Source organism: Polyodon spathula, chromosome 6 (genome assembly GCF_017654505.1).
Source record: "Polyodon spathula isolate WHYD16114869_AA chromosome 6, ASM1765450v1, whole genome shotgun sequence".
Lineage (NCBI taxonomy): Eukaryota > Metazoa > Chordata > Actinopteri > Acipenseriformes > Polyodontidae > Polyodon > Polyodon spathula.
In genome coordinates this window covers 15,071,288-15,097,911 of record NC_054539.1, presented here as the reverse complement: position 1 = coordinate 15,097,911, position 26,624 = coordinate 15,071,288, and the positions used below count along the sequence as shown (strand labels likewise).

General features: G+C 35.9%; 1 protein-coding gene across 1 annotated transcript in view; it reads right to left on the bottom strand.

Moving 5' to 3' along the window:
* mrps5 (mitochondrial ribosomal protein S5) overlaps positions 1 to 25,381 on the bottom strand; it is a 51,364-nt gene extending 25,983 nt beyond the window's left edge. The window contains exons 1-4 of the mRNA XM_041252196.1: positions 25,301 to 25,381; positions 22,456 to 22,590; positions 7,304 to 7,429; positions 4,549 to 4,782 (exon numbers count right to left, since the gene is read on the bottom strand). Coding sequence (XP_041108130.1) covers positions 4,549 to 4,782; positions 7,304 to 7,429; positions 22,456 to 22,590; positions 25,301 to 25,349 — 544 coding nt within the window. The 5' untranslated portion in view covers positions 25,350 to 25,381. The remainder of the gene's footprint in view (positions 1 to 4,548; positions 4,783 to 7,303; positions 7,430 to 22,455; positions 22,591 to 25,300) is intronic.
* Positions 25,382 to 26,624: the final 1,243 nt, after the last annotated feature.

The window sequence follows — 26,624 nt, the reverse complement described above, 5'->3', positions numbered from 1 at the left end:
TTTCAATCGTTTCCAAGTCGCTTATGGTGTGGATTGACATTTGGTGACTTTGCTCTCATCCAGTGTGGATGCAGCTTTAGAAGTACCCAGCGGCACGGGCAGGATTTTGTTTGGGAGGTGTTCAGATTTGAACTTGCCAGCTGAAACAAAATAATGCTAGCACGTGTCAGTTAAGTGCATTTTGGTGCATTTGTCTGCTGGAGTGAAAAAGAAAGGCTTATTGAAGTAAATCTCTTTTCTAATCAATTTGTTTTTATTTAATTTAATTTATTTAATTTTTTTTTTAAATTGGCACAACATACACAAGTCTTGTTTGACAAACACTCTTAAAAATACAAAGTTCGAGCGCTGGTTAAAGTCTGTCAATCACTTCATACTATTCACTGTAATATTCCGGTGAATGTTGCAAAGTGCAAGACCAACTATTCGGTTTTCAGTGATCATATTGCAACGGTAGGCCTTTAATTGACATTAAGAAAAATGTCTTTCTGCACATGCTGCTGAAACTGATACGGTAAGTTTGCAGAAGCTTGTGCACATTTTGCAGCACACTGGATAAGTGCCAATATCGCAGACATGTTTTCCTTTTTTCCTATTTTTTTTGTTGTTTAACTGTATGTTTGTATATATGAAATATAATGCAATAGAAAAACAATAAAAACTAAAGCTACCCCAAGACCTCCTTCCTATAATTACCCAATACAACAACGACTTGCATACAAACCCACAATCCCCACACACTCCCATTACTATTAAAATGTTTTTTAAAGTAGTTTAAAAGAACCAATAAAAACAACTCTTATTTTTTAGAATGTTTAACATTTTTAGACTAAAAAGCAGTGGGAGAAAAGCACTTCAGCAAGTACAGTAGAATCAGCAAGCACAGCAGAATGCTTATCACCATTGCTACACCCCGTTAGAAAATTGACTTCCCTGCATGTTTTAAAAATTGTTCATCATTTAATCTTAAAATCACAATATACAAGATTAAATACGCTACTTCTCCTCCTCAGCGCTGCCATAATAGGGTCACACTACTGCAATATTTATTATGTTTGGCTGGCATATTAAATATGTACACCTACTAAATAATTACACTAATTATTATCAGGCATGGAAAACAAGAAATTGCAAACCATTCATTAATTCTAGAAATGGTTTTTACTTTTGTTCAAAGGCTTTCCTCGTAATCCTAAATTGGCTGCTTGGGAAGCATGACAAAATCCAACCATTAAAAAAATCTGTATGGCAGTAAAGATATAAAAACAACATTATTAATGGCATAGAGGAGAACTATAATTTAAATAAACCTGTTGCAAATATCTAAAATGGCATGTGTGAAAATAAATTGGACCTGACGCGCCTGACAGGCGCTGAATAAATGGACCGCTAAGGGCAAATGTCTGTACCGTCCCAGCTGCTACCCCTTAAAACCGACATTGTTTTTATCTACTACACTCGATCTAGTAGGGGAGTGGTTTCAGCTACGCCACCGCTACGTCATTATATTATTTATTACATTTTTTTTGTTTTTTTGTTTTAACAATTAAGAAACTAAGTAACCAAGCAAACCTTCCATTTGTGAATTTACAGTTTTAGTAATTGCAAGCCAAGAAAACTGGGCAGGTGTTTCAGCATAAAATGTTCAATATGTACTGTAACCAGGCAGGGAGGGAGTTAAAATCCTCCCTGCCAAAGTGATGTGTGTAACCATGTTTTGGTTAATTGTTTAATTTTATTTATTGTTAGTTATCGCCCGCAACCTCGGTAATTCTAAATTAGATGCGGGTGTGGGCTATTTAAAGAAGACAGTCAGTCTACTCAGGGCTGCTGTGTGAAGAGCCCGACTGCGTGTAAAATAGTCAAAGGTACGGTGTAAAGTCTTTGTGGTATATTTGTGAAATTTTGTATGTTTTGTTGTGTTAGCCAGTAAACAGCCTAGCTGTCCAGTATTAGTTTAGTGTGCCTGTTGGTGTGTAGTTAGTGCTCGATTAGAGCTAGGTGTTCGTTTTCTTTATTTCCGTTTTTTATTCTTTGTTTATTAAAAAAATAGCACGTCAGTGCTTTAAAACCACTTTGCTGTGTTTGGGCTGTAATTTAAAAGGGCAAAATGAACCTGAGTCATCCAAAATCTGTGACAGTACTTAATGAACATGCATTAATTACAAATACATGCAGGTAGCACAAACAGTACAAGTGAGTGTCAGAAGCACTCACTATACTATATATATATATATATATATATATATATATATATATATATATATATATATATATATATATAAAAAACACGACTTCATTCTGAAGCAAATGCAAAGATTTGTTTTTTTGCTAAATAAAACAATTTCAACAGTGTATTTTTAACAGCATAGTTAGTTGCAGGACGGATGAGTCAAGAGTTGTTTCTTGTTTTATACCATTAAAATGGTCTTATTCCTCTAAGAAATTGTGTCTCAGACTTTGTGCTTGCTTCTAAATATGGTCCATTGAGATAGAGGACAAAGTTAGCCCATAATAAAACCACTTAAAACAATAATGTAACTGCTGCTACTGCAACCAAGTAATTTCTTGCTAGTTTTAAAATATTTATATTTTTTACTTTAAATATTGGGGCAAGTTTTGCACTTACTTCGGATCGAGTACATTATTGTATACCTTTAGCAATCAAAGCAAGCACATAGCAGCTGGTAATTTACAGCAGTGTAGCCACAAGCTTCTGACTCCATTCACTACTTCAGACCAATTCGTACTTGGTTTGACAGAATGGGTAGTACACAACAAGCTTCAATATGAAAGCTGAAAATTTATTTCAATAGAGAACGACAAGTTTTTAATGGGGAAAAAAAAAACAGGCTTCTGTTATTTTTAAATCTCACTGCTTCAAATTATTACTAGTGCTCAATAATAACAGTAACAACATTTTATTTAGAGTTGGTGTTGAACGTAAACCTGTTCATTGCCCTGCAGCAACATGAATCTACTAACTTTCTTATTTAAAAATAAATAAACACTTGGTTCTCTCTTGCCTTTTTTTCAATGCATAAAATTTAATTAATGGAGAATAAAAACAAACTATGAACACCTAGCCTATATACAATGAATCATTTTTTGCAGTCTCCACAAACTGCCCAGCATATTCTATTGCAGTAACACCACTGCTGAAGTTACCTGTTGTAAATAGCGCACTGCAAACTTTGGGTCAAACCAACGTTTATGTAGGATTAATTTTATTTTGTTTTTTTTTATTTTTGTATTTGTATTTGTATTTTTACACTGTAAACCATTTAAAGACAAAACATAAAATACTACGGGCCTCCCCTGTGCTCTATGGGTTAGGCGTCTATGGTCTCAATCAAATTACAGATCAACATGAGAAAAGAAAAAAAAAACAACAAGTCACAAAAATCAAGTACTTGCGATTTTATTTGGCAATTCTAAACGAATCACAGGACGGAACCTGGGAGAGGCCATTTTGGCAGAATTCAGTCTACAGACGGAAAACTTTCACCCATGCATTTGTTCTGATTGTTGATTTTTTGGGATGAATAAAGGCTTATAAAATTATTAAAAGAGGTGTGTTTACGTAACAACAACACGTCATTACGTTGTGTTTTCAGAACTGAAACATGGTTGGTGATATACTGGGAAGCAATTACTATGCTCACTCTGACCCTACTCCATCGTGACAGCTTTCTGTTTTGTTTAAATCCCTGGCAGATATGTTCATTATATGCATCAGTCAAACAACTATAATCTGTCTGGTTGCAAGTAACAATTTTGAATAGGTTTTAAATATATTGCACATGCTGTAAATCCATTGAGTTTTCACATACAAAACCAAGGTCTAAAAACTGCTTCAAAACCTACCATGGTTAAAGAATGTACATGTTTGTATACTAGGCCTATATACTACTAGTGTTGTTTTCTTGTATGCTATGCTATGTTAAATATCTTATACTAGTAGACATCAAACTTGAGGCAATGCATTATTTGGTGTGAAATGTCCTCTTTAAAATAGCTCTCTAGACTGTTTATTCTCCTCAAATCACAGAACATCTTCCCATCGGAAGCCAATAGAAAACCTGTATCATGCCATGTGACCTATAAATGCCAGGTTTAGTATCATTTCCTCCATTTCTGCTCCCCTTTTTAAAGTGACATTGTCCCATATGGGTTTAATAGTAGTTTTAAAACATATTATATTTAAAAAAAAAAAAACATACAATATTATATTTAAAAAAAAAAAAGTAATATATATATATATATATATATATATATATATATATATATATATATAATTTTTTTTTTACTAAAATATCAAACACATTACTTAAAAAAAAAAAAACATATAAAATGACAATGGGGAAAAAAAGAATAAAGAACTTATTTTTTCTGAGTTATTAAATGAGTGATGTAGTGGATGTGGCGAGCAGTTTTTATATTAGTGTTGGTTAGAAAAATTAGAAGTGTTTAACATGTGGATAACCTTTAAAAGGTTTAACTCTAAAATTTATTAACTACTCTTTGGTTGGAGGAGCCATATCTTACCTCCGTTTGGACCACAGTCAGGGGGCCCGAGACTGATTCCTCCCCAGGAGTTTCCGGTCCACCCTCGCTCCCTCTTCACCTTCATCCTCCTCCTGCGGTCCCACTCGTCTCTCTGCCTGATTATCTCGGCCTGCAGCTCCTCCTGCTGGGCCTGGTCTCTCTTAGAGATAGTCTGGATAGTCCCACTTTTCACAATTGGGATATTCAGCCCAGGCCAAAGGAAACCCCCACGTCCTGACAAAATGACACATCAACATTTAAAACAACACTTAATGACTGGGTTTACCCCATTCCTTATCAAACACCATTGAGCCATACCATTGCTAGCCAGCTGTGCTTGGAATACAGTAACAAGCTGCAGTGTGAGCAGTTTTTTTTTTATTTTATTTAAAGCTGTATTTTTCATTACATAGTTTTGTTTAGTAGTTAGAGCTACTGATTTTCCGCTATCGCAGAATTAGGCATTTTGGGAAAACAATTTTGCAGTGTTGTTTTTTTCAGTTCGCAACTCCAGTTTTCTTTTTTTTAACACACAGCCAAGTTGAGTTAATTCATCATGTGACTTAGCTCACGTTTCTCTGCTGAAACTCAACATGGTGGCTGCACCAACGAAGAAAAAAAAAAATGAAATGCAATGTTTCAGCAAAAGACAGAACTAAAACATTTTCTGATAATCTATATGAGGACAGCATTATACTATTCTGCAAATGTTGCTGTCATTCGACTGATCGTGTACGAGTCAATACCATTAAAACCATATTGCCAGTCATAAACAGGTAGAACAAGAAAGCAAAAAAGACTGCATCAAACGAAACGCACTGCATTCTTCTCTATGCTGGAGTCCTAACATAATGCATGACTTTCCCGAAGTAGGCTAAATTAATTGCACATTTAATTATTGTTTATTTATTTCCACTCTACCTACATTTAACGCTATAATTAGCCATGTTAAACCATGAACATTTCTTAATTAAATGACATTACCTGGACGACCAAGAAACAAGCTAAAAGCTATTTTTCTAGATATACATTCATTAAGTTAAAGGAAATTGATCGTTTTACTGTATAAAGGATGTAGTTTGTAGGTGTTTGTTTCATAAAGACATTCAAACTTGAGACACATCTCTTGTTAAATTTAGCAAACAAGGCAGAATTAGCAAAGAAACAATTGTGAGGATTAATTATGTGTTTACATTAAAAGGGGCACTATTTAAATTACAATCGGGTAATACATAGCAGAGAATCTGTGTAGAGCAACAAGTCAGTCAACACGCATTTATCAAAGTGTTTCACATTTTATTCTGGTTATTGTACTGCCAGTAAAATGCTAAATTTACTTCGTGGAGTACTGTAAATAGGATTACTCTCATGACATTGCTGGACTGTTACTACACTGTTTCATGTTTTTTGTTTTTTTTTGTTATTGTAAAGCCAGAAAAAAATAGAATTGTTCATTTTTGAAAAAACTGAATTTGCTATTCCCTGGAATGGAAAATCAGCAGCCCTAGATACTGCTTGAAACCATCTGAACGTGAGAAAAAGGCATTTGAAGTTTCCTTTGTGATGTGATTGCAGAAAGAGTTAACAGATTCAGGCTATGCTACCCTAAATACTTTTTGAGGGGGTGACATACCTAGTTACTAAGGTTAAAGACACTTAATAGAATAAAACTGAATAACTCCAGATTACATATACTTGCACTGGTGCTTATTGTAACAAAGGGAGCAAACAGTCAAAGCACAAGGATCAGAATTACATTTTTATTTTGAGCAGAATTTGATGCATTGATGACCTGACATGGTGTGGATCACTTTGCTAAAACCAGAACAAATAAAACGCTATGGTATGAAAAAGGAGAAGCAGAGAATACAAAACAAGAGCAAACAGAGATAAGCCTACAATATCTCTGCTAGTAACCAACATATATCAAGTATGTCAATTCAAAAGGGCTTTGACACCTACATTCTCCCAAAGAAGAGATTACCCAAGCTACTGTGATCAGTTATCTGTGTGCTTGGCACATTTGCTTGGGTCATTGGACTTAATACTTATTTTGTGCATTGAGTCAAAGTGATGTATGCAGAACTGATAACTTTTTTTTTTTTAAATGACATTGCCTTCACTTATGCCTTGTGTAGATAAGCAACAAATAATTAAAATAAATCGGCTCTGTGGGTAAACTCTTCTGTGGGTGCAATTGATCAATGTGGGCATCTTGGTCACTCCACTGAGGAACAATGCATTAGTTAGTGGTTTGAGCAAGTGTGTTGGTTGTAGACCAAAATTTGTATTGAACAATTGTTTGTGTTATCCACTTATGCAGATGTATATTAATTAAAAAGAAAAAAAAACTAAATAAAAAAAACAAAAAAACAAAAACAGGATTATCTGCAAGTGAGTTTAGGTCTTCCGAGCCAGTAAAAATACTTAAAACTTTTGGAACAGTGAAAGAAGCTCTACTGCTATTTTAGACTAACCAGTGTCCCTCCATGCATGCACAATGTCGTTGACATGAACATAACGGAAGAGAGAGAGGTGGGACTGGAAAATTTGTTTAGCTGTGCTTAGTCTATCTTATGAAGATACCTAGAAATACCACAATTCAGCTAAAAGACTTACTGGCAACATATGATAAAGAAAGAAAATAAGTCAGAGAAAAAAAAACAAAAAAAATCTTTAAAATGCAGTACAAGCCATTTATCACCTTTTAAAATCGATGAGGCATTTCGACTGAAGAAAAGTTCAATAATCTTACCCTCGCCGACAGTTTGCCCTCTGTTCAGATCTTTCTTCATCTTTCTTTTGGTTCTTTTCCCTCTTCCTTTTCTTGCACCCGCGCCAGTCTCTGCCATGACTCCCCTCCATAACTCCTCAGCTGTCACTGGTTTAAGAAAATAAATAAAATAATCAGTTTTCTGCTAAAATGTCCTTGTAAAAGTAATCTGCTGATAGACTGGGGAAATAAGTGATGTTGAAACGCCACTGTAGCATCCAAGATTTAAAAAATACTGCGTGCCAGAAATGGTACCTCATGGGTGATCATAGTACAAGTGTACAAAAAGGGCAAAACAAAAGGTGCTGTGAATATGGCTAGCACTACTCCTCTAATCAAGGTGGCCCCGCTGACACACTCCTCACTAAACTAATCTCTACTCCACGTAGGTTTAAAACCCAGTTCCACACACGGTGGATGGAGGTTTGGTTTCTTTCATTGTCCTGGGTAGCGTGGATTATCTTAATCTGACCCTTTTTATCACCAGACGCTCTGCCAGGACACGCCTATCAACGATCAAGGAACTGCAGCCGTCCAATCCACAGCTATCAACTCCCTGTAAACAAACTTGGCTGGCAGCATGTCTGGGGCAGTGCATCTGGCTCTCAAATTATTTATACAAAAACAAAATAAAACAAAAACACACTTTTTTATGTGCAGGGCCTCAGGCCTGCTGCAGCCCCAATTTCTGCAGAAATAATGCACTAATTTAGGATTATGGGTACTGCTAATGATTTCTATTATCTGTCTTCCAAACATAAAAGCAACCAGTTTTTTTGTTTGTTTTTGTTTTAACCACCTGCCATCAACATGATACCATGCAAGTTCGGATTTCATTGACTAACATTGCCCGCAGGTCAATATGCACCATTTTCATATCAAACAATGAGCTGTTACTTGGCCCTATAAATGGGAAGGAAATGCAATTTCCAATACCAGCAGTGATCAGGACCATATCCTTAAAAAATAAACTACATAATAAATAACCAATATTCAGTGGCGTTAATCACATTTAAAAAGGGAGAATAGTTTGGTGTGGCAAGAGAGGGGTATGCCAATCTAATCACAAGTCTTGTTTTACTAGATTAATTGAAAATGGAAGAGCAGTTTTTTCTGCTGTAAGTTCATTAACCCTTTCGCTATGACGCCACTAGAAATAGTTAATTTTAAGCCTTTTTAAACAACCATTGCTTGCTTACCAAATGACTGACATCTCCCAAGACTCCAACTAGAGGTCTTCACGGATCTACCCGGACCCGAGACCCGACCCGTACCAATTTTCGGGTGCAAAAATGTCATGCAACACTAGGGTCGGGTCCGATTTTGTTTACTCAGTAACACACAAACTGACGATTACTATTAAAGAGGCTCTCTTTGGTACTGAAGATCATTGTTTATAATTCTTGTTGCGTGGATTGGCTTCCCCCAGGAACGCGGCATGCAGAGCACAGTAGCAGACACGTGACTCATATTGAACTTGTTTCTTTTAGATCATTCTTAAAAGTCGGAGTAATGGGATTTGTTTATGAAGGACGTGAAAGAAAAAAATTAACAAATTCCATTAACAAAAAATCATAAAAAAAACACAAGTCAACACTGTGGGAATCATTTGTTGTTATTATGGACAAAGAATTACATCTCAATTCCATTTGCTCTTGAGTTAAGTTTGTAATAAAATCACACATTTACGAGATCGTACTTCAGTTCATTTGATTTTCAGTTAATTTATTTATCTTTGTATCTTTTACACAAACATATTATATATTACATTTTACAGTCCTCTGTGTAGGTTCATGAAGGAATAAACACTGTCTGTAGTTCAGCCACATTTCCAGGTTGGCTGGAAAAAAAGACTGCTTTAATCCTGTACCTAGTCAGTGCATAGTCTAAGCTGGGGAAAGGAAAAGCATTCTGCTGTTTTTTCAGGCCAGGTTGGATCCGGGTCTAATAACAAAAATTCTACATCGGGTCGGGTAAATCATTTTGTCAGTTCGTGGTCGGGTCAGGCTGGTTAATTTGGACCTGTGAAGACCTCTAGCCCCTACAACCAATCAGGAATGGTTTTATATACTTTCAAAATGAAAGTAAAGTTAGATAAACAGAAAGCTAAACGAGTGAGAAATTAACAAAATATTAATTGTAGTGAAATATTCACAGGATGAACTTCAGGGATGGCTCTCCAATCAAAACGCATTTCACTAAAGCCCCAAGTCAATATGAAAATAGCTTTTCTTATGAGGTGCAGCATTTCAGCACCGTTTCAGTTTTAATTACCGTAAAGGTCTACACCATGATCTATCTGATGGCGAACTTCTTCACATTATGCACCAGTCAAACAATTTGGTGTAAAATTTATAAAATTCTTTCTGATCCTAGTTCCTCAGCGTTGTGGCTACCACTGATACTCCTACAGTTTTTAGGTAGGATATGACTAAATTACACTTATGGAGACATTTTTAAAGAGTTTTAATTTGAGTACATTTTAAAACATTTTTTTTAACATTCAAACCAGGTCATCGTAGGGTATATTTCATCATGGAGTGAAAACGTTACTCTCTTAATAATATTCAGACTCAGCGGTTTAGAAAGGTATACTACGGTATTCTTTCGGTGGCTATTTATCCTGATACACAAGCTGAAAGTCAAGTTATGTCAGTCAGACCTCAAATAGGTAGAATGTTCACCGAAGCGTAAGGGCTAAAGCAATAAATCCACTTCACCTACCACGTTATCTAAGAAATTAAATTCATGCTGGGCCACGTGATGCTCCCTGCCTGCAGGCCATGAAGAATCTAAAGCAATTAGGTTGATATTTAGAGGCAAAAAACAAATCACACACCACATGCTTATAGCCTTAAGGTCAGTTAAGGAAGTCCACAATTGTTAAAACAGTAGGGTAAAAGGATGAATGAGCACTTAGATACTTGATACCAAGTCACACATGACCCTCAAACCCCTTCTGTCCTGTATAAGGTATTAGTTCCTTTTGAATGTAAGGCTTATGTCTGAACGACTGAACCAACTTTAGTTCTTGGGTGGTTCCTCACTGATGATGAAGCTGATAATGAGGCTTGGGAACCCTCATATTGAAAAATTGTGAATTCTGGATGGAAGGAATACCTAACAAAATAGCCCTCTGTGATCAAATTGAAATGTATTAACGAAATAGTTATCAGTTCAGAACCAATACTCCCTGTGGGAAACTCTCTCTGAAAATGAGGACAGACAGGCATGTGTCTAGACTAATATGTGGATGTCAAGGACGTAGAACTTGGCGGCCGCAAGCAGAACCAAAAACGTGTCCTGTGTGTACCGATGTGGTAAAGCCTTGTAAAATCATGTTTGAATATGATGATCCACAAGGATTACCATTTTCTCATTTGAATGTTAAATCAAACAATGTAAAGATTGAATGTTTGGGATGTGATTCAGCTCACCAAGTAAAGTGGGCTCACTTGGGAAAAACAGAATGCAAAAGACAGGAGACCAGCTGTGAGAATGCATGTATCATGCAGATATCAAGCACTTGAACTGTCACACACACTTGGATGGATCCTGGACCTTGTGGTGGCTTTTAAAGAACCTTTAAGAACAGAACTGGACAAAGATTTCTAATCATGCTGGGAGCACTCCGAGATACTTATATTGGATACTATGGCAAGCCGTTTTAACTTTTAAATCAGCAATTATAATACTGGTATCAGTAATGTATTGCTGATATTAGCAATTCTATTTTTGATATCAACAATTCTCAATGTTATTTTTTTGATAACAAAAATAGAATTGTTGATATCAGAAATAGAATTGCTAATATCAAAAATAGAACCTTTTATTTTGATATCAACAATTCTATTTCCGATATCAAGAATGGCATTTTTGATATCAAGAAGAGTGTTTTTGATATCAGAGTGAAAAGCAGCAGACAGCTGACAGCACACGTTTCGGAGGACGCGTGTGTCCGTCTTCGTCCCTCCCGAGTCAGCGCGGGGGTAGCAGCGGTGGACCAGGTTGAAATAAACAAATAATTGGGGTTTACCAATACTCAACATAATAAACTTGAACGTACAACCGACTCGTCATAGTGCCTGGCTTCAAACTCTAATTATTAGTAGTATAGGCGACAGATTATAGGTACCAATAATACACATATCATTTAGCTGGGAATGTTTTACATTATTAAAATTATTAAAACTAAATCAGTGCATTTTGCAGACTTTTCCCGTTCACACAGATAACACTATATTGAAGAGCTTACCCCTCCACTCAGTCTTGTATCTTATTATTATTATTATTATTATTATTATTATTATTATTATTATTATAATAAAATAAAACATTTACATACACTGTATATATTTTCCAAAAGTATTCAATTTTCAATGGAAGCTGTTTAAAATTTGCCTAATCTAAGACTAATGAATATACCAGTACCTACATTACAATATATAGAAGTGTTTATTATAAAGAGTTATACATTTCAGTAAATTAAACTGCATCCACATTACACCTATTATGTGAAGATAATTACAGATTTGAATGCTTCAGAATAAAGATGTCATGCTTGGATCCGGTGTAGTACGCTGTAACAGAGACAGAATGATTCTTGGTGATAAATCTCCCTCCCGACCTTTGAGGACACTGTGTAAAGTGCCCTGGACTGGATGGCCAGACAAACGGCCATCTAGAAAGGGGGCGGAGCTACAGTACACTAAATTGACCCAGAAGGGAAACGATGTGGCAGTCGCAGATTGGAGGAACGGTTGCACTCGTTAACCAAGGGGGCGTGACTGACGGTACAAAAGGGGCCGTAGCAAAATGATCTGTTCCTTTGTACGGTTAATGTTGAACCGGAAGGAAAACCTGTATTGTTATCGTGAGTGTTTTGTTTGTTTTAGTAGTGTCTAAGGAATCACTTTCGTTGTTATGTTTATAGACGGCTAACACGATCCGGAGCTGTCACCAAAAGACAGCACTTACCTGGACAACACTGCACCTTTGTTCACAATTAACTGTATTTGCACCACGAGCACTAGAGCATGCACTGTGGACTTGTGATTGTGCTTGTATTATGTGTGGGTGTTAAAGATCGGGACTATTATTTCGGGACCAACCCGTGGATTGCAACGGAGCAATACACAATGCTGTATTGCCTGTTATTATTATTTACAGTGTTTTGTCTTCAGACTTTGGAATATAAAGTAAAACACCATTGCACCTGGACTATAATTACCTGTCTGTTTATTGACCACCGCAGCACTCCTGCACCTGCACACTATTAACCACTCTGGGGAGTGTTGTCAACGTACTTTCGAAACACTCTACTAATCACTTTCAAAACACTCAGGTCACAGTCATAACACTGTACTTCTACGTTCAAAACACTACACATTACTTTCAAAGCATTTATTACTTTCAAAACACTCTTACGCGCACAACACTTTACAGTGCATTAAGTTCAAAGGACTTAAGTGGATTTTTACAGTTACGTTATTGAATTTGTATTTCCCCAAACATTTTCCAGCTAAAGCTAACTGAATTAATAAACATAACAATTTACTAATATAAACTGTAACTGTACAAATGTACTGTATATCAAAATACGGAGAGTTGCAATACAAAGCAAACAAACAAAAAAAAGAAATACCAGAATTAACAATATACACATTAAAGAAAAAAACAATACTACATCCTGAAACACACACACAAATACAGTAAACTGGAACCTATGGCTAATGGGTGACCTTATTCAAGCATACTGGTTTATTTTGTTTCAAAAAACAACAATCAATTAGTCTCAATTCCTATTCCTCCTTTTTCGTTTTTCTGTGTACTTTGTATCTGTACATTGGTTGGCTATCTGTAATGAAAAGACACTGGCACTGTTTCAGAAAATGAGCCTTTCCTCCACTGTTCCCTCTAAGTGTATCTGGGTATTTCCTGTTTGATAAATAACTGAATATTTCTTGAAAGTTAAGCTCTCTTTTTCTATCGGGTCTACCCATCATGTTGAAACTCTCTGCACATGGTTGGACTGTGATGTTGCACATGCTATCAACAACAAACCTGAGGCAGAACTGCATTCTTGCATGTATAGTTTAGTTAGTTAAATAGTATTTGTTCTACACTTTTAGTCAAATACAGAATGACATATTTAGTCTCACTTAGACACATTTAGATTAGCACTATTATTAGACACGTTTTATGCATGTTTAGAAGAATATATATATCTTATAGTATATATATATATTATAATAATGATATATATATATATATGGTATCCATAGGTTACTAACCACAAAACACATTGACGAAATAAAACTAATATGCAAAATGTATTAAATGTAGCTGGTTTTATTTATTTAAGCAGTGATTAGAAAATATGGCATATGTACGTACTAGTATTAAACTGTTTATTGATTTGATTGTGTTACAGGGGAGTGTTTTCGGTGTACGTAGCTATAGTGTTTTGGTCTCGAAAGGGAGGGTTTTGAACGTGAATTCAAAGTGCAGCAGAGTGTTTTGAACGAACGCTCATTACACTAGAGTGTTATCAACTTACATTCAAAACACTTGAGTGTTTTATACTGTATAGTGTTTTGGGCACCCTACAACAGGCCACTTTCCACAATTTGTGATTAATAAATCTGCATCGCAAACAATGTGTGTATTCAAAGAGTGGAAACCCTTTCTGTTTATGTATTCTGGTACATAAGGTGTTTTTACTATTATATGCGTCCCATCTATGCAGCCTGCAACATTAGGAAAACCAGCTATCTCAAAAAACTTGTGATGAGCTTTGTCCAATCTTTTGGTATCAGTGGGGAAGTATAAATACTTCTGCAACACTTTACAGAACATACTGTTCTGCAGACTTATGCACAGCTGCTGCAACCCAGACCAGGATTCTTATGGTACCAGAAAAATATATTTTAACAACCAAGGCAGAACTCGCTGATATAATAGGTGTTCCAAATCAAGGGAAATATTCCTGTATCTGATGCCGAGAGACTAATGAATGCCTTTGTTTGACCGATTGATTATTGTAATGCACTTTTTTTCTAGTGTCCCAAAATGTGTGGTATCCTGCTTGCAGCTTGTTCAGAACAGATTTCTATTCTGACTAAAACCAGGAAAAGTGAACATAGTACCCATGTTTTGGCCTCCTTACACTGCTTCCCTGTGCAGTACAGAACTGATTTTAGATTCTGCTGTTAACTTACAAGGTCCTGAGTGGATTAGCATCTAGTTATTAGTAGGAGTTACTGACCCAGTATCTTCCAACCTGCACTCTGAGATCCCAGGATACGGGGCTGCTAGTTATTCCTAGGGTCAACAAAAGCAGCACGGGGAGGGCTTTTTCTTGTAGAGCTCCAAAATTATGGAATGCTCTGCCTTCGTTTGTCAGGGAAGCTGGCACCATTACAGTTTTCAAGTCAAGACTAAAAGCACACTTTTAAAAAATGGCTTTCTTATCTTAGTGGGTTTTAATGGAACTTTAAGATTACTGCTTTTGTATTGTGTATACTGTTATTTAAATGTTATTTAAAAGATCTGATTATGGCAGTTGTGTGTGTGACATGCTATGTACTTTACAGTGCTTTGTAAAGATGCATGAAGGAGAGAAAAGGTCCTATAAATTTGGGAGCAAAATTACAATTTAGTATCAGTCGAGTTTGGCAAAACAGGCTTAACTAGTCCATCTCTTGAAGACCTCTGCAAAACTGACTGCTGGCGTTGTATTCAGAGCCTCAAGTTTGTTCTGTTTTATATTTTAAGACATACCTCTCTGCAGGAGGGTAAGCATAATCTTTCAACATGATGCTATAGGGTAGGATTATTATTAGCTTTAGAGATGTGGTTAAATTGTATGCATTTAGTGTAAATGGGTGCCTTTACATTGCCTGAAGATATGTGATGTAACTATATGGTTTAAGTATTATTAATGATGTTGGTCTGCAAAGACACCAGGCTGCCTGGACTGCTAGGATTTGAAGTAGATCTGCGATCACTCGATCTATTTAAACGTTAATAAACCAAAGGAGTAAATGTATACTCGGATTCGTTAAACTTTGAATACCTGAGTGTGATTATTCTAGATTAACTGTTGTCTGGGTATGTGAAAATCTGTAAGCCAGTACACGAACAGCGCACTGTAGGAGTATACAATCGATTTGTCCTCCTGTGTGCCTCCTGATGCTACTAGAGAACAAAAAAAGTCCACAAACGTGACACCACCCTCATGCCAGGAGCTGCATTAGGAGCTTGCATCACTAAACAGCAGCACCTAGGATCATTTCCTCATTGCATCCGACAAACAATCGTCCTTGGTCATTCAGCAATGCAAAGCTTCGCTTGAAAGAGGAATGGTATATTTAAATACCATTCTATTAATCTCTTTAGCTAAACAATGCCGAAATGCATGGATGAACTTAAGAATGATCACATTCTGAATTAATAAACTTAGATCCAACATGACATTTTCCTGCATAAGATTGAGTTCTGGAATGCATTTACCCAAGATGGCCTTACTGAGATTAACGCTTATATTTAGAGTCCTATTTTACAAGCCAATACAAAAGAAAGAAAAAAACAAACAAACAAATCACTAGCTTGCACCAATGTCACAGAAGTGAGTCACTCAAGCTCTCCATGTAGTGCAACACTAAGGAGTGTCTTTTAAGAAGGACGCAAAATACAAGCATTGCGGAAATTACCTCCTCATAATTTTGCACAATTTCCATAATATTTGAGGGCAGTAAATCCTTTCTGGCCAAAAAGACATAGGATTTTCAGTTCTACAACAGTTGCATTTTTCAATGTTACAGTATACATCTTTGCTATGGACAAAGGATTGAAATTGTAGTCTTTGGCCTGGAGAAAATAAATCCTGAAGAAAAAAAAAATAAGACTAGTAAAAAAAAAAAAAAAAAAAAAGTTTTTTTTAAAGTAATGAACTAGAACAGGATGTGAGCAGACTTGATGATTTCCGTTGACAGACCTTGCTAACCCTCAAGCTAGTGGCTTCAATGCCATCTTGTGTGCACATGATACCTTCTTAGCATTCACTTAGTGAGTTACTAGTGATCCCAATTGTACTTTACTCATGACTGATGAGGTACTGCACTAATGCTGCTCTCGAAATTACCTTACCACCACATCATGGTGTAAATGGAATATGAAAAAGACAACACCTCTTTCACACTTACCATCTCAAGCGTCTTTTAATTGGCTTTTTGAGTCTGCAGTTAGCATTGCCTTCAATTAAAAGCAACTGACAACTGCTGGTTACATTTTAAAATGCTGCTTTTAAAAGGCTGCTCAAAATCAATGGCAAGTGTGTTCTTGTACAAACAGACTATGGGGATGTTAAAAGTGATTTCATTATAGAGAGGATAAGGAATGTTTTGAAAGGTGCAACTTCCAAACGTGGGAATAATCAAGAACATGCATACTCACTTCCAATAAATAAGCTACTACAATTTTGGGGTAATTTAAAGAACAGCTCCTCTCATAGCACAGTTTTCCAACAACATACTAAGCTGTTATACTGTCTTCATCTTTCACTGGGATACCAGTTGAATGCAATCTGAAAATCAGTCCTGCTCAGATAATCAAGTTTTAATTGTGAATCCCTTTGCCTCATTAGGACTGCATGTTGGTAACTCTAACAGAGGAAATTAACCAATGTGTGCCCATTGCTGAGGTTGGGCAGATGTAAAATCTCTTAACAGAACATCTATTGCTAGGGAAATATTGGAGAATACAAAAATATGCAAGTAGAATTCTAAAATTTGTAGGGTTGTGTTCGAAGGTTCGTTCGTTAGCCAGGAATTCAAAGTTAGTTCTAAACCTTCGAAGATTCGTCAGGCGGCATTCATGCACTGTGTTATTTTTTTTTTTTTGTTCACAGAAACTGTTCGACAATGTGTGAATACTATAAATCACACATTAAATGTCACTCGCATGCAACATTCAATCTTTTGATTTGTATAATGCATATTGGTTAAACAAAACTTGTAATAAAATCCACTACCAAATCATTATAGGTAGGAACTGTATATGGCGCTGCTGCCGTGCATTGGAGCGGGGTATATTGTGCCCACGCACTGGGGTGGTGCCTATAGTGGTGGCATTGCTTCATTAAAATATGTACTGAAAACCTAGTGTAAAAGACAGTGTAAGAGAAGTGATATGGTAGTATAAGTATGAAACACTAACAGTAATCATTTTAATTTTGAAAACTGAGCATAGTTGTCCCCATCCCCTGTCCCCCTCCAGCTTGTGTTATCCTGATGCAGAACTTTAATTCTTAATTCACCATCTTGACAGCAAAGCACTGTATAGCGTAAGCTGTATTGAAAGAAATGTCTCGAACCCCCCCCCCCCCCCCCCCCCCCCCCCCCCCCCCCTGCTGTTTTTGATTTTTTTGTTAAGTGCCCAGACAACCAAAAAAAAAGTTGAATGCAAACTGCAAGCGACTGTCGATGTATCACCGAGGAACAACCAATCTGCAGAGTCACTTGACAAACGTAAGTTGATATTAGTAGTAGTAGTAGTAAAATGTGACCATGACCGATAACCTGCTTGGAACGGAGACTGTTAAATAAAGCTTTGTTTTCCCTAAGTCTGCTGCAGTTCTTTTAATTGGCAGCAGTAAGGTGCTGCTGCAATGCAAGCTAACTGTATATATCGCAAGCAGCATCAACTACGTGTACATAAACAATGTGTATTTTTATTTAAATTATAAAATATGATTACTGTTCTATATAACAATTTTAAACTGCATGTGAATGTTTTATCCCACTTATATAGACTACCTGTAAAAGAATAGGACTTTCAATCAAATATAAGCAAGTAGCTATGGTGACATCACCAGAAAATTATGCAAATGAGTACATTCGGTAATGTGTTCCGAACCTTCGAAGGTCAAAATGTACCCTTTGTTGCAGCCCTGTTAGTTTCATGACTCATGGGGTAGAATAATTTCTGTATGAAATACTCCCACACTTTCCAATTTACCTTGCTATTTTTTATTCATCATCGTGTCTGAAAACGGCAGCTCATGTATAACTGAACCATTATAAAAATTAAATGCCCAAAGGCTGAGACTTTTTACATCTCATTAATAAAACACTGCATATGAGAATTATACAATGTTTCACTCAAGCTGTTTTTCCTGTGTGAGGGGAATTTATGGATGCAAACCTACAGTATTGTATTACAGTATTGGAAGGAACGTTTGCAAAAGCATCTGTTATTCTGTGTTTAATAAAGCTGACACTAGCACAGCTTTTACTTTATTTTTCACAGAAGTCACAAGCTGTATATGGGTCATTCTTTAATACAGCAGTACCATAAGAGTGACTGACTGGGAATCCAAAATGACATGCCAACAGATATTCATTACAAAAATGACTTTATATGAATTTGTGTATTAAAATATAAGGAAAGAAATGCCCATCTTGACTAAATGTTAAGAATGTTTTCACTTTTACCAAACATCATAGGTATGGATGCAGCATAAAATGTACTTTTGACAAGGTACAGTTTCTCACAACTTAAAGGAAACGTCATCCAAAGCAGCTAGCCACTAGATAGTGCTGGCTCTTACTTACTAGTTGCTGCTGTAAGTCAAAGTTATCAGGCAAAGTGCTTTTACACTTGAACTGATGATAAGCTCCATAACTCAGTCAAAGCACACTGATACACACAGAATAGCTGAAGCAAGAATATATTCAGAATGCTAGAGTAAACAAACAGACTGATGGCTGGTTCCCATCTACTGACCCTAACCCCTGTTAGGGAAGAAGCAAATGCACTGCAAGCTGACCTATAGCTGCCATGGTGTTCAGATATTACTGTTATACTGCCAAAGACCTCAAGCCAGTTAAGGCTATGATACAAGAAGAACTCAACCAGTGTCTCCAGGCAAAGCAACTCCAACCGGTTAGCTGCAAAATGACTGTGATTATGCATTACAGAGCTGAAAAGACTATATTAAACCATAAAGTCTGCAAAGTCATTACTGATTTCACTTCTTCCACATCCTTGTATTCATGTCATTGTTGAAACATAACTAATTAGCTTTGTGGCACAGAATCAGGTATTCCACCACCATATGTTCACATACTGTAGTATAATGAGAGATCTATAAATAGCTAAACTTAGATGTGCCAACAAAAATCTTGCACAGGCAATTTCAATTTCTACAACAAAAAACAAATCACATTCCTACTGTATGTGAACTCTTTGTGATTGATTCGTACAGGTTCAAATTTAATACATCCCAATTATAAATCTAATGAATCCAACTCTAAGTACAGGATTTTCAATAATGAATAAGTTTGAATTACAATATTATCCCCCACCCACCCCAGAGAAATAGTGCAACTCAAACTCATTCACATTTGATTTGAGAAGTTAGGACTTGTCATGTCAGAGATAACCTTTTGGATACGGTTACATTGGAGTTATTTAACCATTTATTCATTTAATAATAATAATAATAATAATAATAATAATAATAATAATAATAATAATAATAATAAAATGTATTGCATGAATGCCTAACTTATAGTGACATACACAATACAAAGTAGCCTCAATGGCCTACTAATATTTTTTTTATGATGTTTGCCATCATTCTGAGTAATTCTGGGTTCTGTTGCTCCAATAGAGTTCTAATATCTTTCTGTTCTGTAAATCTGCTTTCACCGGGCTCCAAGCTGGCTCTGAGATAGGTTGGGAAATTTTACATGTCGGGGTGAACGGGCTGCTTCATTCCGTTGACTGAAAATGTGTGCAAATCTGCCAGCCCTACCTTCTCTATCTATGTAGAGTGGGTGGGGCTGGTAGTTATCTCCCGCTAGGGAAGTCACTTTGCAAAAATGACGCTATCTATACAGAGCAAAATATATATAGCACAAACTATAACCAGAAAAGGTAACCGTTTTCCAAAATACTAGTTTCCTAAAGATTGATTTGTTCAAATTTCAGAATTTAAGTTAATTCTGGATTATTAACAATTCAATTTACATGGATAATACAATTCCATCTGTAATACGGTTCACACTAATAGCAATTATGTCTCATTACATGCAAACCATAAAAACTTTTTTTCAGTGTCATGCAAATGATATTTTATATACTTTTTTACTTGGATAAGTGGTATGTACTATATGCAGTACAGTATTCACAGTAGAACTCACATGTGACATACGCACTATATCCTTGCCGACGAGAAACGTCACCCTCCACTGCCTCGTTGGAAATGGATTCTATCTTGCTGACTTATGCCTGATAAATATATTATGACCAGAAAAAGTATAAGTAACACACCCTGTCTGAAAAAAAGTCACTGCTGTACAAATGGACACAAAATACAGGTACAGACTACTTGCTGAAAAGTGGAAGGTTTAGTCTTTTCTTCTGGTTGTAAAACTTGAATATGTAGTTTTCAACCTTCGAAGGTTCACCAGGAGGCATTCACGCACTGTATGTTTTTTTTTTTTTTTTCTGTTAACAGAAACTGTTTGACAATGTGTAAATAGTATAAATCACACACTAAATGTAACACACAATATTCAGCATTTTGATTTGCATAATGCATATTACGTAAACAAAAGTTGTTGTATTAAAATCCATTACTAAATTGTTATATGTAGCAACTCTATATGGCACCGCTGCCATGTATCGAGCAGGGTATAGCATGCCAAAGCACTGGGGTGGGGGGGCATACCTATAGCGGTTGTAGTGTTTCAGTAAAATATGCTCTGAATACCTAGTGTACAAGAGCATAAGAGAATTGCTATGATAGATTATGTTGGCAACATACAAAATATACACTTACACTAATAATTTTAATTTAAAACACCGTCCACCCCTCCCTCCTCCAGCTCACGTTTTCCAGAGGCAAACCTTTAATTTCTTCATTCGTCATCTCGACAGCAAAACGCCGTATTGAAAGAAATGACTCGAAACCCCTCTGCTGTTTGATATTTTTTTGTTAAATGCCCAGAAAACCATAACAAAAAGTTGAATGCAAACTGTGCATGCGACTGTTGATGTATTATGGAGGCACCACCAATCTAGTAAGTTCATATTATTAATGTTTTTAGTAGTAGTAAAATGTGACTGATAGCCTGCTTGGAATGGTGACTGGTAAATAAAGCTTTGTTTTGCCTAAGTCAGCTGCAGTTGGTGCTGCTGCAATGCAAGCTTACTGTATATACTGCAACAGCGTCAATTACATGTAAATAAACACCACGTATTTTTATGTAAATTAAAAAAACATGATTACTGTTTCACACAAAGTATTTTTAAACTGCATGTGAATGTTTTATTCAATTTATATGGGTTATCTGTAAAATAGGATTTTCAATCAAACATAAACAAGTAGCTAACGTCACCAGTAAATTATGCAAATGAGTATCATTACAGGTTCGAACCTTCCTTCGGTAAAGGGTTCCGAACCGTCAAAGGTCAAAATGTACCCTTCACTGCAGCCCTATGTAGCTCCAAAGGCATTTTACACCAGGTTGACAGGTACACTACATAAGCCAAGTTTTTAACATTATACAATTGCAGATCTGAAAAAATAACCCAATTACTAATTTTGCAGGTGAAATAATAGGTGGAATCAGAATTTCTTACAATTTGCCTACACTGGTTTTTCAATATTATAACATTCCAGAAAATATGGTTCCCCGGAATATATGCTTTATCTCAAAAGCTTATACACAGAAAAAAGTGAGTTCAGAGTACTGACTAAGGCAACTTTCTATGAAGTAATTTGGAAAGATATATCAGTCCATTTTCTTTAATCTAAGGTACAAGCTGGTGCAGGCATAGCTTGGTAAAGTGCCTTTATCTGTTGTCTTTTCTGGTCTACTGCTCTCCCATGCATTTCAAATACAAAACCAATTTCAGATAACAGCAGTAGTTGGCAAGCTGCTTGCTATAACTGCAGGTGTCATCAAATGAAACTTTCTGGCTTGGTAATGCTTCTTTTAAGGAATGTTTGTACTTTATTATAAACATAATACACACTAACCAGCTGTTAAATGTGTCACTAATTCTTTCTTACCCAAGGTGTTTGATGAGATTATCTGACAACTATCTACTAAATCACTTACATTTGTTGAAGAAGCTGCTGTGTCTGTATTGTTGCACTGTGAGGCTAGAAGCTGCTGAAGAGATGCACAAGTTTGTTTGCAAAGCCTGGGACAGACGAGCGTACTGACAGTTGCTCCCTGGTACAGAGACACCTCCTAAAACAGAAAAGCACAAATCATGAAGGAACACATACATACAGTCCAAATAATACACTTGCAAACTTTACAGTAGTGAGAACTAATTTAATCTCAGCAATGATAGAGTGTATACGATTTGAAATACAGCCGTCTTCAGTTGTTTTCGACAGGTTGGGTACCATCTTACCCTAAGTTTGTTTTCTGCCTAAGTTGTTAACTGCATCATGTGTCATGACCTAGCAATGTTTTATAATATGCAGAGTATTACACTATAACAACGTGATTAGAAATATAAGACCTGTTGTACTTCTTTAATTTCATCTGTATTTAACCATAAACAATACTTCACTTAAAATAAACACAAATAACAAACCATGACAGGGGTTAGCAGCAGACATATTGCCTGCTTTACTGGTTTTTATTTATACAGTATTAGTACTAACATATCCCATCCTTTACATTAAAAACCAATTCACTCGTCAGAAAATACAGTACATACTAAAACATTACATACATTCCTTTCAGGGTTGCACAGCAATACCATTGACATGCAAGAATAATCTACACTTCTGCTGCCTTACAAGGACGCAAATAAGACTTCTGTTGCATATAAGTTTGATCCATTCCTGGTTTAACATGACACATCTGAGCTATACACCTATACTCTGAGGCAAATCAATTATATATTAAAACCTGGAGTGGGTAAAACTGCTATGCAACAGGAGTCTTATTTTCATCCCTGCCATATCAATATTTCTCTATAGTTTATTGATAGTGCCCTCCTGGTGAAGGCATCAGCACTTTAGAGAACAAATGCCAAGGCTGAAATCTGTATAAATACATTTGAAGACCAATCAATAGGAATATCTATCAGACTTCCTAACACTTTTTTACTGCCCTGATTTCTAGGAAGTTAAAGGGTGGTGGTATCAATACCATCCACTGTTTATATCATTAAAATAGACCTCTATATATAATAAACATAAGGAAGCACTTTTTTCTTTTTAAGAGCAAATGCCCAGAGCTAAGCATTTGAGCCTTTTTAGGCTACCAGACCTCATAAAAATTGCAAGTCAGCGATACACACATTTTAAGCTTTGGTAACAAGAATTCTGAAGACTATGGCGTCCAACCACAGCAGAAATCAAAGTCACAAATGAACAATCTTCAAATGGATGTACTACACATTAGCACACCATTAGCTGCTAACTTTCAAAGTTTAACTACAAACAACAGTGCTGGTGGATTATAGAAATACAAATTCAGACTGGAAGGATCTAAGGCCCTTAGGTAGCAATATGTTAAAGGGCAATGGCAAATTATCTGAAAAGAATAAAAACTACCAAGTAACGACTTTCACAGTAGATGCAGATGTAGATGTAGCCGGTAAATCATCTGAGCAAATACTTGCTAGCTGAGAATGTCAACATGTTCATGATAAACAGAGCCTCCTAATCTTTTTATAGTCATAATGTGTGTGACTGTAGATACTGCAGGCCATCAGTTTATTTTCCAAAACTTACTTCAACAGCTTTCATTGTTTTTAGGCTTAGATGGAAATTGAGAAAACAAAAGGCAAGAATAATAATGTATCTATTACAACTAACACTTTTTAATATTGCATTTTGCATGACTGATGGCAATCTAATCTTGATAAATATTTCAGCCAACAATGCATAATTTACATGTTTAAAAGCCAATAATGGTAAAAGAGAAAAATACTGCCTTTTTAAAAAATCTAACCGATTAATATTTACTTGTATCCAGCAAATCGTTTACCATATACATTTTTCATGTTCAACTGACTGCTGCAACACAACTTATGCATAAAAAATGTGTGCATAATACCTGTTTAGCAAATGTAAAACGAAAGGACTTTCTACTGTTTATGTTAAAGTTGATTAAAATAGAAAGTGAAAAACTAGAAGTGGAAAAATGTTATTCCCCTCAACTTTCATGATCTTTTTTTTTTTTTTTTTTTTTTTTTTTTTTTTGTAAGATGATTTCTGGTGGCTGTAGCTTGAAAAAGAAAATCCATACACCTTGTCTGACACTTCTATATAGCCAACCGCAGGTCTCAGTGCAACTAATGGTGTGGCAAGCAGGTATTTCAATTTTAAAACGTGGCATCTGGGGCAACTCAAGAATAAGAACATTTTATTGCACTCCTGGCTTTAAACTTTCTATTAGATTTGCACATCCGGGTCGTTTCACCTAGAGTGAAATTGTTCCTAACCCACCATACAAATTGAGAACCACACCCCCTCTCCCCTTCCCCTTAAAAATGTTACAATGGGGCTAAATGTGAAACAAATGATACAGTAGTATTCACACTTTATCAATGCTATACCATATTTTGATGTAGCTTAAACAAGTTTACGAATCATATAGTATCTCAAAAGCACATTTAACAAAAAGGTCATATTTACTACCTCTATCTATCTATAGCTGTATAACGGCAAACTGGCACATTAGAACATAACCGTTTGTACTATCTGTTTAGAACAGACAAAATGGGAAAAAAACAAACAAACATTGACTTCAGCTCCCCACATGCTTGTGTGTCATGTACACTACCTCAACGTCAGAAGTACACCGAAGTGTTCGGCATTACGACAGAGGCTGACACCCTCTGAAACACATGCAAATTACAAAACCAACAGAAACCTTTCATGAAGACCTTTGCCTTTCGATGCAATAGAATTAAATAATACCCCTGATAATTCACCTCTCAATGCTGTTCGGAGGGCAAAGCAGACCAATCTGGCGGCCGCCATGTTTCATTCACAGACACCGGATAAAAGGCTTTGAAATCGCCTGTTTAAAATGATTACTAAAAAGTCTTGCAATTTTTAAAACTGACAAGATTTTCTATTGACGTATGCTGTAACAAAAATAGTACATTGCATCGATGTATTAAAGATTATGAGGACCGCTTAATTATTTATACTTGAAAGAACCGGCTTTATTTACAGCGTCTAGGTCCTTGTTAAAGGACCCAAAGCAAGGTGATTTTGTAACAACTTTATTTAAAATTCCAACTACAATTGAAGTATGAGCGATCAGTTTTAATAATTGCTTTAAAAAATCCACATTTCAAGGAAATTCCATCACCACACTGAAAGCTATAGAGTTTTGTTTTTCCTCTAGGAAAAACCGACCACGAAAACTGAACATTTCCACAAACCGTGCATAACATTGCGTCTCACAGTGCAAACACTAACTTAGTGACTAAGCAGTGACAGTTCAGATTGAAAACCACTGAACACTAACAACATGACTACAACAACATAAACTGATAGGGCCACAAATGTTACATCTGAAAAAATGATATCATAAAATATAAAAACAACATTGTACATTGAATTAATTAATTATGGTCTTAGTTTAGTTTGTTTAAATGTTTAACCCATTCAGAACTCAACAGTACCACAAACTTGCACATAGTTATTAATTACGGGACTTAATAAAAAACGTTATCTTGAAAAGAAGAAGAAAAAAACAGTATTTTTAAGCGCAGGGTCTCTAAACTAAAAGAATGCCCATGCTTTTGGACTTTAAAATGTGTATTTTCTTACAGGTGTAATAAAAAATGGTATGGTAGGCATACGTAACATCGCATAACACTTTTATCCCCCGGACCGGGGTTCAGATCATATTCTGGGGGTATAAAAGCACCTGTGTCTGTGCGTTACATTTTCACAAATATCCAGAGAACCTCTTACCTATTGTGATTTACATTTATTCGATAAAGTTATTGATGTGAGGGGATACAATAGGTTGCTTGTCTTTATGTCACACTTACTGTAAATCTTTTAATTCATCAAGAGAACCCTTTGTAAGTTCTGATGAAACTTGGTAAAGACCCTCTAGCACAAGTTATTGAGTATCTCATAATCTAGGAGGACGTGAGGGCTGTCTGCCTTTCTCTGAATGTCAATAATTAATTTTAGATATGTCTCGGGATATAGCTTGTCCAATTGTAATACATTTTAAGTTTAGTATTGGTTTGATGACAAATGTGTATTTCTGTCTGCAATAATATATCAAAT